Below are 13018 nucleotides of genomic sequence, written 5' to 3'. Positions count from 1 at the left end.
TTGGACAATAGTATGATTTTTCATAAAACATTCCCCTTGGTTTCCTCATGTCACTCGTATTTTATAGCAGAGCCTGTGAGAATCAACTGCTCAACTCATAATAATCTCTGAAGTTTTCCCAACCCCAATTGGTAAGCTTCAAATAGACATTTGTTACAAATTGAATTCAATGTTCTGGCCACAGCAGAAGAAGGTGAATTCATGTTATACCAATTAGATTGAAATTTTGAATTGAATCTCACACCTTTCAGACTAGCTATCATCAACAAATCAATAAATGACAAGTGCTGGAGAGGATGTGGAGAAAAGGGAACCCTAGTACACTGCTTGTGGGAATTCAGACTTGTGCAGCCACTGTAGAAAACATAAGGAGTTTCCTTTAAAAAAATTAAATATGTTACTCCCATTTGACCCAGTAATCCCACTTCTAGAAATATATCCTAAGAAACCTGAAACATCAATTAGAAAGAATGTATGTTCATAGCAGCACAATTTACAATAGCTAAGATCTGGAAACAGCCCAAGTGCCCATCAGTAGATGAGTGGATAAAAAAGCTGTGGTATATTCACCGTGGAATAATATGCAGCAGTAAAAAAGAAGGATCTCTTACCCTTTTAGACAGCTTGGAGAGGCCTAAAGAGTATTATGCTAAGCAAAATAAGCCAATCAGAGAAATACAAGTATCACATGATCTCACTCACATGTGGAATCTAATGAACAAAATAAACTGTTAAGCAAAATAGATTCAGAGACAGAAGCATGGAACAGACTGTCAAATCTCAGAGGGAAGGCAGGGGAGGGTGAGTGGGTGGGAAGAGATCAACCAAAGAATTTATATGTGTATATGCATAACCGATGGATACAGACAATAGTGTGGTGAAGGCCTGGGGCAGGAAGGGGTCAGGGGTGGACTAGAAGGGGTCAATGGGGGGAAAAGGGAGATGTATGTAATACTTTCAACAATAAAGATTAAAAAAAAATTGGAATTGCGACTGAAGAAGAGATGAGAGTTAGGAAATAATCCCAACTGACACCTATATCTATCTACCTGTCTATCTATCTATCTATCTATCTATCTATCTATCTATCTATCTATCTATAAATCATCTAATCATCATCTATCTATATCTATCCATCCATCCATCCATGAGAGAGACCATACAAACTAATGACAAAGAATAAAAGAAAGTAAATGATGTTCCATGTTCAGATATGTTTTAAAAACCTTTTTCAACAAAATTAAACAGCTTCTTTGCCACATGACTACTAGTAACCTTAAATATGCTATTGTGTGCCATAAATCCCAACCACTCTTACAGAAGGTCTGATTTTCTCTCAGAACAATGTTGAAAAAGCACCCATGTGCTCAAAAAAAGTTAATGTTCCTATCAGCTGACTCGATTACTCAGTAGATATTCACTTGCCAATCCCTAGACTGATCCATCCTAATTTGTTTGTTTCGTGGTCCTTCAATTTGCATTTGGCATTGTGAAAGCTAGGAGAAATATTGTTGGCTCTAGGGGGTTTCTTGGTGCAGATTACGCTACAAAATCATCATAACACACAACTATTATTTTCTACTGAGCTTCAGTATATCCATTCCTGTCTGAGGGATGAGCTGGAGCAGTTTCCCTGATTCCCTTCCCTGTCCCAGTCTGCTCACCTTTGACGTGAGCTTGGGTATCTCCTCAGTTGTGAAGCCTTTCTTGAGCTGCCCTGCAGTGCCCCTCCCCCTTCATCCACAGGAGATAAAATCCCTCTAATTACATGCTCTCAGAGCACCGTGCCTCTTGTCTTTATCACAGTTGTAATTTGTGCTTATTTGATTAATATCTGACTCTCCAACTAGACTGTGAGCTCCACGAAAGCAATGAGGTTTTGTTCTATTTTGCATCCTCAGAATCTACTTCACTTAGGTGCTCAATTAATATTTATTGGATGGATGGATGGATGGATGGATGGATGAATGCATGGATGCATGGATGGATGGATGGATGGATGGATGGATGGATGGATGGATGGTTGAATGGATGGATATATGGATGGATGGATGGATGGATGGATGGATGGATGGATGGATGGATGGATAATAGATGGATATATGGATGGATGGTTATATGGATGGGTGTACGGACTATGTTCACCTTCAATAGCAAACCTTAAAAATCAGAAATCAAACTAAATTGTCGAGGAAGATAACAACTGCATAGATTGACTTTGGGGGCTCTACTTGGAGAGAGAAATCAGCAGTTCTCCCCAAACTCACAGCAAGTGGTCACTGCTCCTCTGAAAAAGCACTTAACTTAATAAATTTTAATTGTGTTGGCTCTTCAGAGGTAGAGACCAAGTTTTTCTGGTTCATCTCAACATTTTACGTGCTTACATTTAACAGCATTTATTCAATGCTTAGGGGTGGGTAATGTTTAGGGAAATAGAAGGGACCTAATGTCTTAAACTCAGTGGACTCTGATGTTTCTAGATAGAGTTTATTCTCCTCATTAGAGTTCCCTGTCTCCCCATATTTTCCCAACTTCACCAAAGCTGCCAATCCTCTCATTTTAAACATCAGAATAGTAAGAGCCCAAACTGACTAAATGACCTGTCCAAAGTTACATGCAAAGTTCATCACTGAGTAAGCATTAGAACTCCAGATCTATGCTCCTTCCACTTCATTGTTCCACAGTACTCTCTAGGAAAGCTGTCCAAACTTTACCAGAATTTTAGTTAAAATAGCCTGGTACAAGAATTCTAAATCCTGACTATAGTCTTACAAAAAGCAAACAAACAAAACAAAATAGAACTAAAATAGCGAGTGAGCTCTATTCCCCAAGAAACATTGTCAAGAAAAAGGGATAATTTAGGCTTTTTAAAATTTTTTTATGAGAAAAGCTTAAAATACATCAAAAGACAAAATATAACACCATCTGTTGAAAATATCTTTTTTTTATTATAAACAATATAAACACTTCCTAATACATTTTGCAAATATAACACATTTTCTTTTCTTTGCCTGAATTTTTATAAACAAGATCTCTCAGACCCCTCAATGGCCATTCATATATTCAATAAATGCCAAGTGCCAGGCACTGTAAGAAGTACTGAGGAAATTTTTTTTAAAGGGAGAGAAAAAACATTGCTGCAAATCCTCAGGAGAACCACAATCTATTTAAACTGTTTTCTTTATCTTGGATGTCTCTATTTTAACATACCTCCTTTCTACATATAAGACATATTTTGTCTATATTGATAAATAAAATAGCCTATATACCCAAGGTAAATTAGACAATTAAAACAATTGTCTTGATAAAAATAGGGTAAAAATGCCACTTTTAATCTTAATCCAATAATGTTATGAAAAATTATCTTAGCTAATTTTGATAACAATTTTAATACTTTACTTTGATTTTTTTTGAAAGACATGAAGTATTTGAATGCAGATAGATTGTTTCTCTTTCTCTTGTATAAATAAGAAAAGAAATATTTGTGTTCTTTGAAAGTAGCCATTGAGTCATTGTTAAAAGTAAAATTAAACAGAATCCAAAGGCCACATATACTGTCCTCACTATTAGTCTCTCTCTTCTATTTTTAGTAACATTGATATGGCTTTAGTGTCTGTATGAAAAGGTACATATACACCCAAATCCTTCAATGCAAAACCCATATTATGTCTTTGCAAAGTTGTTTACAATATATTTATTACAGACACTTCCCTTTGGCTTATCTTTGTTCTTCTATGGCTACCATATGATCCCCATAAATTCTATTTTTATACTATTTTATATTTTTTTACAAAGATGACTTATTAATTATATAAATGTGATATGCCTTTGCAAAGTTTCCTTATAAATATATTAAAAATCATGCTAACTCTCCTTGACAGACCATTTATGTTCCATTTTTTGATGTTGGGAAATATTGTCAGTTATTGCTTCTATATAACGCACAAAAATTAAATGGTCCTTACAAAAATTGAATTTTATTACTTTAAAATTCAATGTGGTTCCAGCCACATATAGATATTATATAGTCAAAGATAACTTACTGAAGCTTGTTCACAGAACGAAGCTTTCCCTGATTTCTGCCCCTTCCCCATCCCCTCCCTCCCATATCCTTGAATCCTTATCCCAAATGTTCTTCAGGATTTAAATAACAACATTTAAAAAAACACTTAACACCACAATAGGGAATTTGCTGCCATGACCCGAACAACACGGTTAGACCAGATGCTGTATTCAAACTGTATGGGCCCGTTGAAAAAATAGATATAACCTATAAGAAAAAGACCAAAAAAAATTAAATTTGAGAACAGTAAGGGTTTACTCCAGCTACTCTTAAAAAGTCCATTCTGCCAGGTCCCACTTTTTTAAAATTTTGCCAACATTTACATATTTCACTTATCTTTATAAACACTACTAACCCTTTACTATATTGCTTATAGTTTGAGGGGGAAAGTTCTAAAGTTTCCCAGCTCTCCTAAATTATCACCTCAAATTAGTTGTCTTTTCATGAGTTCTGATTTTGATGCCTGAAGTATTGATATTAGTTATTTGTTGTAAGTTAGGGGTTATACCCCTTTTCATAATTAAAGTAAAAATCATTATACAGTTATGATAGCCATTGATCTTCATATTTAAAGTACTCCCTACTCTACCCCTGATTTGAATTATGGCAATTTTCCTGCATCTTGGCATCTTTAAACAATGTTTAAGGTTTGGCATCTTTTATTCCTAATATTAGCAATCATTAAGTGAAATTCTCATTTATTCTAAGAATGATATTTTTTGCTTGCTGTCTGTGGAAGTAGTCACATGGAAATGACTACATTTATGAGCACAACATTTATAAGCAAATCCTTTATAAGTGAATGATTTTGAGGGACTATAGAAGCCTTCCTTTATGGCCAGTACAATAGAATTAGTTACCGTTTTTTTCGTAGGCAGCATCTACATTATCTCCAATTCCTGGGAACTCTTCTATTATTAGTCTGGGGTAGTCTTTATCCATCATATGGTTAGTATCATCATAGCTGTTTAATAAGAAAAAAGAAAACCCCTCTTAAGTAGGTTGTATTTCTTAGACAGTACTTAGAAATAATATAATCAGTGCAATGGTATCTTTCAAAATTGACAAGTTCTAAAATTTTAAGTTCATTGAAAACTTTTGTAGATTTTAAAAATAAGGAATTACAATACTGAGTGTTTAGTGGATGTTTGGTGAGTATTTTTTTACTTGCTTAAAGGCAATCTCCGTAGTACAGTTACAAGCTTATTTCCTTCCATTTCACAAATTGCATAAAAGTAGATTATTAGAAAAGTGTTCTTAGGGTGAAATCAATATATGTTAATGAATTGAATAATTATCTATTGTGTCAAATTATCTATGTGTAAAAAAAAGATGGTTTATCATAGATGATCTAGAACCTATGGCTTCAAAAGAAGAGTGGTGAGAATTCTATGAACATATGTGTATTTTCAAGAGGATTTGAAACTTGAAAGTCTCTGTCTGAGAGTCTATGTGCAAGAGCTGACACAAAACAGAAATTAATATGACAGTCCAACATTTTAAAGAATGCATGAGATAATAACAAAGTAGTGAGAGATGGATAAGACTCACTGTGCCTCTATAACATGAGATAATGGGTCAGTAAATATGACGGCCATACCTCCAGACCTGGTTTTCTGAGAAGAAGAGCGTCTTTCCTGTGTCCTCGAAGTGAACAGCTGCACTTATCTTTTTAACCTCTTTGGGAAACCCTAGTTCGGATATTTTTTTGGGATAGCCTTCCAGAATGTCATAGCCATTAAGAGCCCAAAATTTTCTGCCTAGAATAAGTGAAAGAATGGACTTATTATCCAAGGGAATCTATTAGAATTCATATAGATAGATTTATTTTAACAAAGAGAGACTCATCTTATACATTTAAAAATAAATAAGTCAGCCCTGACTAATTTGGCTCAATGGATAGAGCATCAGCCTATGGACTGAAGGTCCTAGGTTCAATTCCAGTCAAGGGCATGTATCTTGGTTTTGGGCACATCCCCAGTAGGAGGTGTGCAGAAAGCAGCTGATGGATGTTTCTCTCTCATTGATGTTTCTAACACTCTATCCCTCTCTGTAAAAAAAAAAAAAAAAATCAATTAAAAATAGATTTAAATAAATAAATAAGTCAATATTTGTGGTCCACAATCAATTATTTAGAAATAAATTAGTCCACTTTGATGGTCACCATATTTGTGAAACATAGAAATATGAGTATTCTTCACACAAAAATAAGTTTTAAGATTCTAATTTCCTAATTATGAGTATAGCCAACCAAATATAATAATTAATTTGGCAACTTATTTTCTCTGAATATTAACTTTAAAACTGGGTGAAAAATATATTAAGATTTCTGCATGAATAAGAAGCATGGTAGGAACAATAAATTAGACTGAAAAGTCAAATTTTATAGGAGATAAAAAGTTATTTCTACCTTTAAAAAATAACTTCATTATAGCATTAATTATATTAGTCAAAACAATAGAAACAATGTCAGTAGAATGCTATAAAACCACTATAAATCATGATCATGATGGTGGAGTGACAATTTAGAAAAAATGTTATGATTTTTATGTCAAGGGAACAAGTAGAATTTTTAAATGTATATTCTATGAATATAAATATTTAAATATGTATATTACATAGAGTGAAGAACTACAAAAGAAAGTGAAAAAAATAGATTTTTCAGGGGGGAAATTACAGCTAACATTTTTTCAAATTTTCAAGATATACATTGTTATAATGCTTGCTCAGTAAATAATTTTTAAAAGGAAATAGAAAAAAAAAACTGACATGATTGTTATAAAACAAAAGTGGGTATTCATCATATATATTTATTATATATATCCTTATATACTTATCATAATAATGTAGACTTTCCATTTGTCAAATCTGAGGAACTTGGTAAAAGGGTTTCAGGTGCTTTCTGTTTTTCCATTTTGTTATACTTGACTCTTAATTTAGGTATATTTTCAGGAGTGATCATTTCACTAAGCCTTTGTTATCATTAAGTTTATCACTGCCTACTCGGGAGGCCTAGCTGGTGAAAATCTCACCTCTAAAGATGAAGATAAGGTCACGGGAGGGATGCTCATATGCAGCATCAATACGGTTGGGAAGTTCTGGCCAAAACGATTTTGTTAGAAACAACTCCGCGTCAACCTGCTGAGGATGCAGGCGCCAGAAGAATCTAAAATAAAAATAAAAATACAGTACAATGCCAAGGTTACTTATTGAAAAATAAACGTTCACCTATTAGCTATTTCATCTGAAATAGGTAAATACTCCGCTCAAAGTTCTATTATGTTCACTGTTGACTTCACCGTTGGAAGTCTGACGGGATGTTCTGGCATTTTGCAGACATGGCTTCACAGATGTTTGTTACATGCAGATTTTATTAAATAATGTTAATAATACCTGTCTTTAAAGATGATTGTTTCTCCTCGGAGACTGGTAATGGCATCGAGGGATAAGGAAGGGTCACATTTTTCCGGTGTTTTGGGGTGTTTAGGGTTGGGGTCTTCATCTCCTGGACCTGAAATCATAAATAAATGAAAGAAGTTGCTGAGGAGAACCTTACTGATGACCTGGTCCTGCTAATGGAGAGTAGGAGAGGGCTCCCTCTCCTATTTAAACTGTACAGGGCTTAGCCCTGGCTGGTGTGGCTCCGCTGGTTGGAGTATGGTCCCATGCACCAAAAGGTTGTGAGTTAGATTCCTGGTCAGAGCACATATGCAGGTTCTGTAGGTTGTGGATTCAGTCCCTGGTTTGGGCACATATGAGAGGCAACTGATCTCTCTCTCTCTCTCTCTCTCTCTCTCTCTCTCTCTCTCTCTCTCTCTCTCTCTCTCTCTCTCTCTCCCCTTTTCCCTTTATCCAAAATTAGTAAACACATCCTCAGGTAAGGATATAAAAAATTATAAAATCTGCAGGGTTCGGTGTCTTCACCGGTTAAATGGGGAATAAAATATTTTCCCTTCTTATGTCAGAATTGTTTTAAGAGTATCAGATGTACCTTGCAATGTATAAAATACAAATATAAAGAATTATGAAAACTTTGGAGAAAGAAATATATTTTCTACTTGAGCAGGCAGTTCTATTTGGAAAGAATAAGTGGGAATGCCTTCCCAGGTTTTAATAACAATGGCAAAAGTGGTAGTGGAAAAATCACTGATAATTTAGAAAATAAATGTATAAATCTATTTTGCTTTTAAGCTGATAAATGAAGAATTAAGCCCTAGCCGGTTTGGCTCAGTGGATAGAGTGTTGACCTGTGACTGAAGGGTCCCTGGTTCTCAAGAGCAGCACATGCCTGGGTTTTGGGCTTGCGAGAGGCAGCCAATCAATGATTCTCTCTCATCATTGATGTTTCCATCTCTCTCTCCCTCTCCCTTTCTCTCTGAAATCAATAAAAAAAAATTTTTTTTTAAAGAATGAGTTACCATAGAGAGACTGGATCCCTTGCGTATCGTCATCAGGAAGCATGAAGTGGCCTTTGCCAGTGTAGGTATAGACAGGATACATGAGGGCCCCCGGGTCCTTGGAGTGGTCCAGACCTAAGGAGTGGCCAAACTCGTGGGCAGCAACAAGAAACAAGTTGTAGCCTGTAAGAAAACAAGGAAACAATGATAAAACCAGGTCCTCCAGACCGGTTAATGGAAGAAATGTTATCTTCCTCATCTATTTTGTAGGTCATTATTCCTTTTTGTTATTTTACTCACTTTTTAAACTTAATGTTCAGTTGCTTGAAGAAAGAATCAATAATTGGTTTAATCTTTATAAGTAATTTAGTGCTCACATTATAGTTGCCTACATAATTAGAATATCAACAGATTGCTCTCAAATAATTGGTAATAATAGGAATTTACTAGCAGTCCTGACTTGTTTTCGGTTTTCTGGGTCAGGAGAGGAGCGTGAACAGTGATGATCTTAAATGAGGAGTCATGGGAGTCACATGGGGGTTCAAACCAGGTGGAGGCAAAGATAGGTTTATAGTTGTATGTGAAACACCAACTTTATTTTTGCATTATTATTTATTAATTATTGTATTACTTTTTCATACAAACAACTGTAAACTTAATTTTCCCCCACCTTGTTATAGGATCATTTAAAAACACTAGGCAGTGTCCTAACTTGTTTGGCTCAATGGATAGAGCATCGGCCTTAGGACTGAAGGGTCCCAGGTTCAATTCCAGCCAAGGGCACATACCTGGGTTGCAGGCTTGATCCCCAGTAGGGGGTGTGCAGGAGGCAGCCAATCAATGATTCTCTCTCATCACTGATGTGTCTATCTCTCTCTCCCTCTCCCTTCCTCTCTAAAATCAATAAAATATATTTTTTTTTAAAAGAGAGAAAAAAATAAACACTAGGCAGCATCCAAAATAATGGTCACCAGGTATGGAGTGTGCACTAAAGAGGGTCTAAGAATATACTTGTGAACAAATTCCAAACAAAGGATCCTTTTCAGAATATCTCTAGATCCTAGAGTTTAAGGAAACAGAAATTCTAGAAATGATTGGCCAACTTCCCTCTACTTTAAAAGACTACTATGATTCTGTATTTACATTATTTTCTTTAAGTCATTCTTTCCACCAGTTTTTGAGCCTCATAATTCTGGTGTTTCACATTGGAAAAAGATTTTTAAAAAGTGTAAAAGAAAAAGAATACATGAAACCTGGAGCCAGTGGTTTCAGTTTGACCTTAAATGCCCTTTGCTAGCACAGCCTATGCATGAAGAAAATGTGTAATTAACTCAGTAAATGTTGCAGACCAGAAGAGCAAACAAAGTTCACATGATCTGAATGAAGTGATCTGTCATTGAAATGACTAATAATGGATACTATTCTGTGCCTTTAGCTGAAAAGTTAATCCTGATTTACTTGTGGATTTACTAGGATTAATTAAATATTTTAAACCCAGAATTTATTCAGAAACCTAAAATTGAGGTTTATTGTGACTCTACTTTTAAAAAAAACTAAGTATTATTTTTTTCTTCCTAAAACCATTCTTACCTGTGGAACATTCAGAACATAAATAGGTACATTCTCACCTTTCTTTCCAAAGACAGATTGGATGCACTGAAGTTGAGACATTAATCACTCAAGACCCAGTTTTACTCTTTGAAAAGATACTCCTTGGAATTTAAATGAATAATAAACATTAGCTACCTATGAAGACTACCTTTAGCTGTCACAACTGAGGATCCATACAGCTTCTAAGTTAAGATCTAGTTGTAACATATCTCTCTCTCTCTCTCTCTCTCTCTCTCTCTCTCTCTCTCTCTCTCTCTCTTGAATGTTTCTTTCTGAAATAAACATTTCCAATTCTCTTGAGCTTTGAGGAATCAACTACTGATTGAATTTATTCAATGCTAAGTTTCATTTTTCTCTGTTAAATACAATTTTCATCTGGTCTGTTTCATGCTATTTGCAGTAAGAACTTTGTTGGTTTGCTAATTGTATTTATAAAATCAATGATATAGACAAGCCTGAAATAGGTAACTCTTATAATAGGGAACAGAAATTTGACTGGACTTGTGCCATTAATATTTCTACTAGGGTGGGGGTGGGGGTGGGAAAGAAATTATTTCAACTCACATCCAAGTCATCTATGACCTACATATCCAGCTCTAATAGTTGTTAGATGTATATTTGCAATAAACTGTATTTCTCTAACAGACCAAAAGGTAATCCACAGTAAAAACACCTTGGTTGACAGAAAGACATTTTGGGTCCTATTTCAAAGTTATCTAGTTTCCCTCAAACCACTAAACTAGGTAGATTTTGCTCATTTTTAAACTATTCACATTAGTTAAATAGAAATGTCATAGAAATGTCATTTGTGGAAACTAATACAAGAAGCTTTTATACTTCTTTGGAAAAACCAAATACCAAATATAATTCATATGCTTGTATGTATAACGTATATACTTTTTACTAGTAACTTCTTATCAAAGGGTCCACTGTCTAATGTAATCTAGTAATAAGAAGTATTACCTTTGGAACTACTTGTCCAAGTTTCATCATCATCGAAATGGGCATCTCCTCCGTAATTTGGCCCAGGAGGAAAAGCATGAGCCAGCAGACCAGAGGGGCCATCAAAAGGGTAGAAGTCGCCATGCTCTGCACAAAAGCAAGAGTTCAGAATCTAATTAAACCAAGTAGTGCCTAACATAGGAGCTCAGTGATTTTTTGTTGAATTTTGTAAAAAGCAATGAATGACTTAAAGAAGAAATTAAAAACTTAAAGACAATTAAGGAGCAAGAATATACAAATATTTTAAAAATGATTCTGCACCGTTACCTTTAGTTCCAAAAGAGATCATGATATCAGCAGTGCCATTGTGAAGTCTGGTAAAATTCAGGGGTGTCACATCAGACCAAACTTTGAAGGCTTTTTTGAATGCCTTTTCCACTTCAGAATGAGTCAGATCAGGGGTATAATTCACAATTCTGTTCAACAGAAAATGTTTTAATTACATTTTTAGAACGTGAAAACTATTTTAGAATATGTTTTCTTGGAATATGGCTTTTCAACTCAAAATGCAATGATTCTCTAAAAGTTCTTTAATAAGTTTTAAAGAACTTATTAATTATGATGTCATGCAAAGATTAAAAACGAAGCATTCAATCATTCATTATGAGTATCTCCAAATATCTGACCTTATGGCATTTAAAATTTAAAGTATTCAGATGTTTACTTATATTGCATGCTAAAAGTTTTCAATTGTATTGCTATAGCCTAAGTAGATGACATAGTACTATAAAGTTTGTAGAAAGAGTAGAGCTCTCTCTGTTTAGTATGGTTATAATAAATATGCTTGATGCACTATATTTGCAAATTTTATTAAACTTCTTTTATTTCTATTTTGGTTCATCTCTAAAAGAAATACTTTGAAATTTTCAATAAAAATTAATACTGGTTATGATAACATTAATTGATGTTATGAGACATTTTCATCAACAATATTAATGATATTCCTGGACTTATTTAACTTTCAGTTAAATATCTAAAAAAAAAAAATGGTGGGGTCCATACATGTTCTGTCATCTGTAGCTTATGCTGAAAATTAGACATTTACTACTATACGAAATCTAACAAAAATGAAAGAGAGATAGCCTATGATTTACCTGTAGGTTAAGTTCATTTTGGACCATTTGAGAGTTCTCGGGAAAACATTGTATTCACCCACATCAGGAACCCCACATCTTGGTTTTTTCATGATGTCTAAGGTCTTATCGTCAAGTTTGCCAGTCACCTCTAAGCCAAAAAAAGACTGCATTTCCCGCAGCCTGTTCACCATGGAGCTTGCTCCAGTCTTCTTCAGGATGCCGGCGGGATTCTGGGGATGGTAGTATGATCTGAGGTAGCGCTGGAAAAGAGATCAAAATACCCTGCATTAAAAAGAGAAGGGCATTTATGATATCTGTCACACCATTGGGACTGGCAAGATACTCTACCTCTGCAAATTGGAAGTCTTCCTCAGACCGATCCTCATCATCCTCATCACTGGGAAGGGGCAGGGACCAACAAGAAGTCCAGCTCAAGAAGAGGAAGGCAGCCAGGACACCTGAGTGCATCTTGAATGGCTGTTCCTGCAGGCTGCTGTCTTTCCATAGACCAGCACCTTTCCTTTTATAGGCCTACAATGGTGAGTCATCACTTATGGACAAGTTTCAACTTCCTAGTCCCTTGAAGGTAAACATGCTTACATGGCAACTTTTTTTTTTTTTTTTTTTTTTTTTTTTTTTCCCTAAGCAGTGTGGTTTGTGGTAGAACTTGAGGGAAATAGAAAATGAGGGCATCTCTCATTTCAGCAGGGTCTCAAAAACCATCTGGTCAAATGAACGGCCTCAGCATATTTCCGGATGCTGTGGGAAGAAACAGAGAATAGTAAATTTTTCACTTTGTTTGGCAAAAATGTTTTACCCTCTGTAGGAAAGCAGCCACTTTTACTTTTTCAGGTAATACTATCATTATA

General features: G+C 35.0%; 1 protein-coding gene across 1 annotated transcript; it reads right to left on the bottom strand.

Moving 5' to 3' along the window:
• Positions 1–4101: 4101 nt before the first annotated feature.
• LOC311628202 (collagenase 3) lies at positions 4102–12631 on the bottom strand. Its single transcript, XM_084895174.1, has 10 exons — positions 12498–12631; positions 12168–12409; positions 11341–11489; positions 11035–11160; positions 8482–8643; positions 7457–7574; positions 7096–7229; positions 5664–5823; positions 4924–5027; positions 4102–4270 (listed from the first exon to the last, which is right to left on the bottom strand). Exons 1-10 carry the CDS (start codon positions 12615–12617, stop codon positions 4170–4172), a joined length of 1416 nt encoding a protein of 471 aa, XP_084751300.1. The 5' UTR covers positions 12618–12631; the 3' UTR covers positions 4102–4169.
• Between the last annotated feature and the right edge of the window lie 387 nt (positions 12632–13018).

This window comes from Pipistrellus hanaki (genome assembly GCF_964339955.1).
Source record: "Pipistrellus hanaki genome assembly, chromosome: 9".
NCBI lineage: Eukaryota > Metazoa > Chordata > Mammalia > Chiroptera > Vespertilionidae > Pipistrellus > Pipistrellus hanaki.
This window is presented reverse-complemented; position numbering and strand designations above follow the sequence as displayed.

Bases quoted from the DNA above. Each gene is read 5' to 3' on its own strand.
- LOC311628202 (XM_084895174.1), bottom strand. From the start codon at position 12,617: ATGCACTCAGGTGTCCTGGCTGCCTTCCTCTTCTTGAGCTGGACTTCT. The intron at 11,490-12,167 runs GTAAATCATAGG...TCTGTTGAACAG, and splicing joins AAAATGAACTTAACCTACAG to AATTGTGAATTATACCCCTG. The intron at 7,230-7,456 runs GTATTATTAACA...TTTTTATTTTAG, and splicing joins ACAATCATCTTTAAAGACAG to ATTCTTCTGGCGCCTGCATC.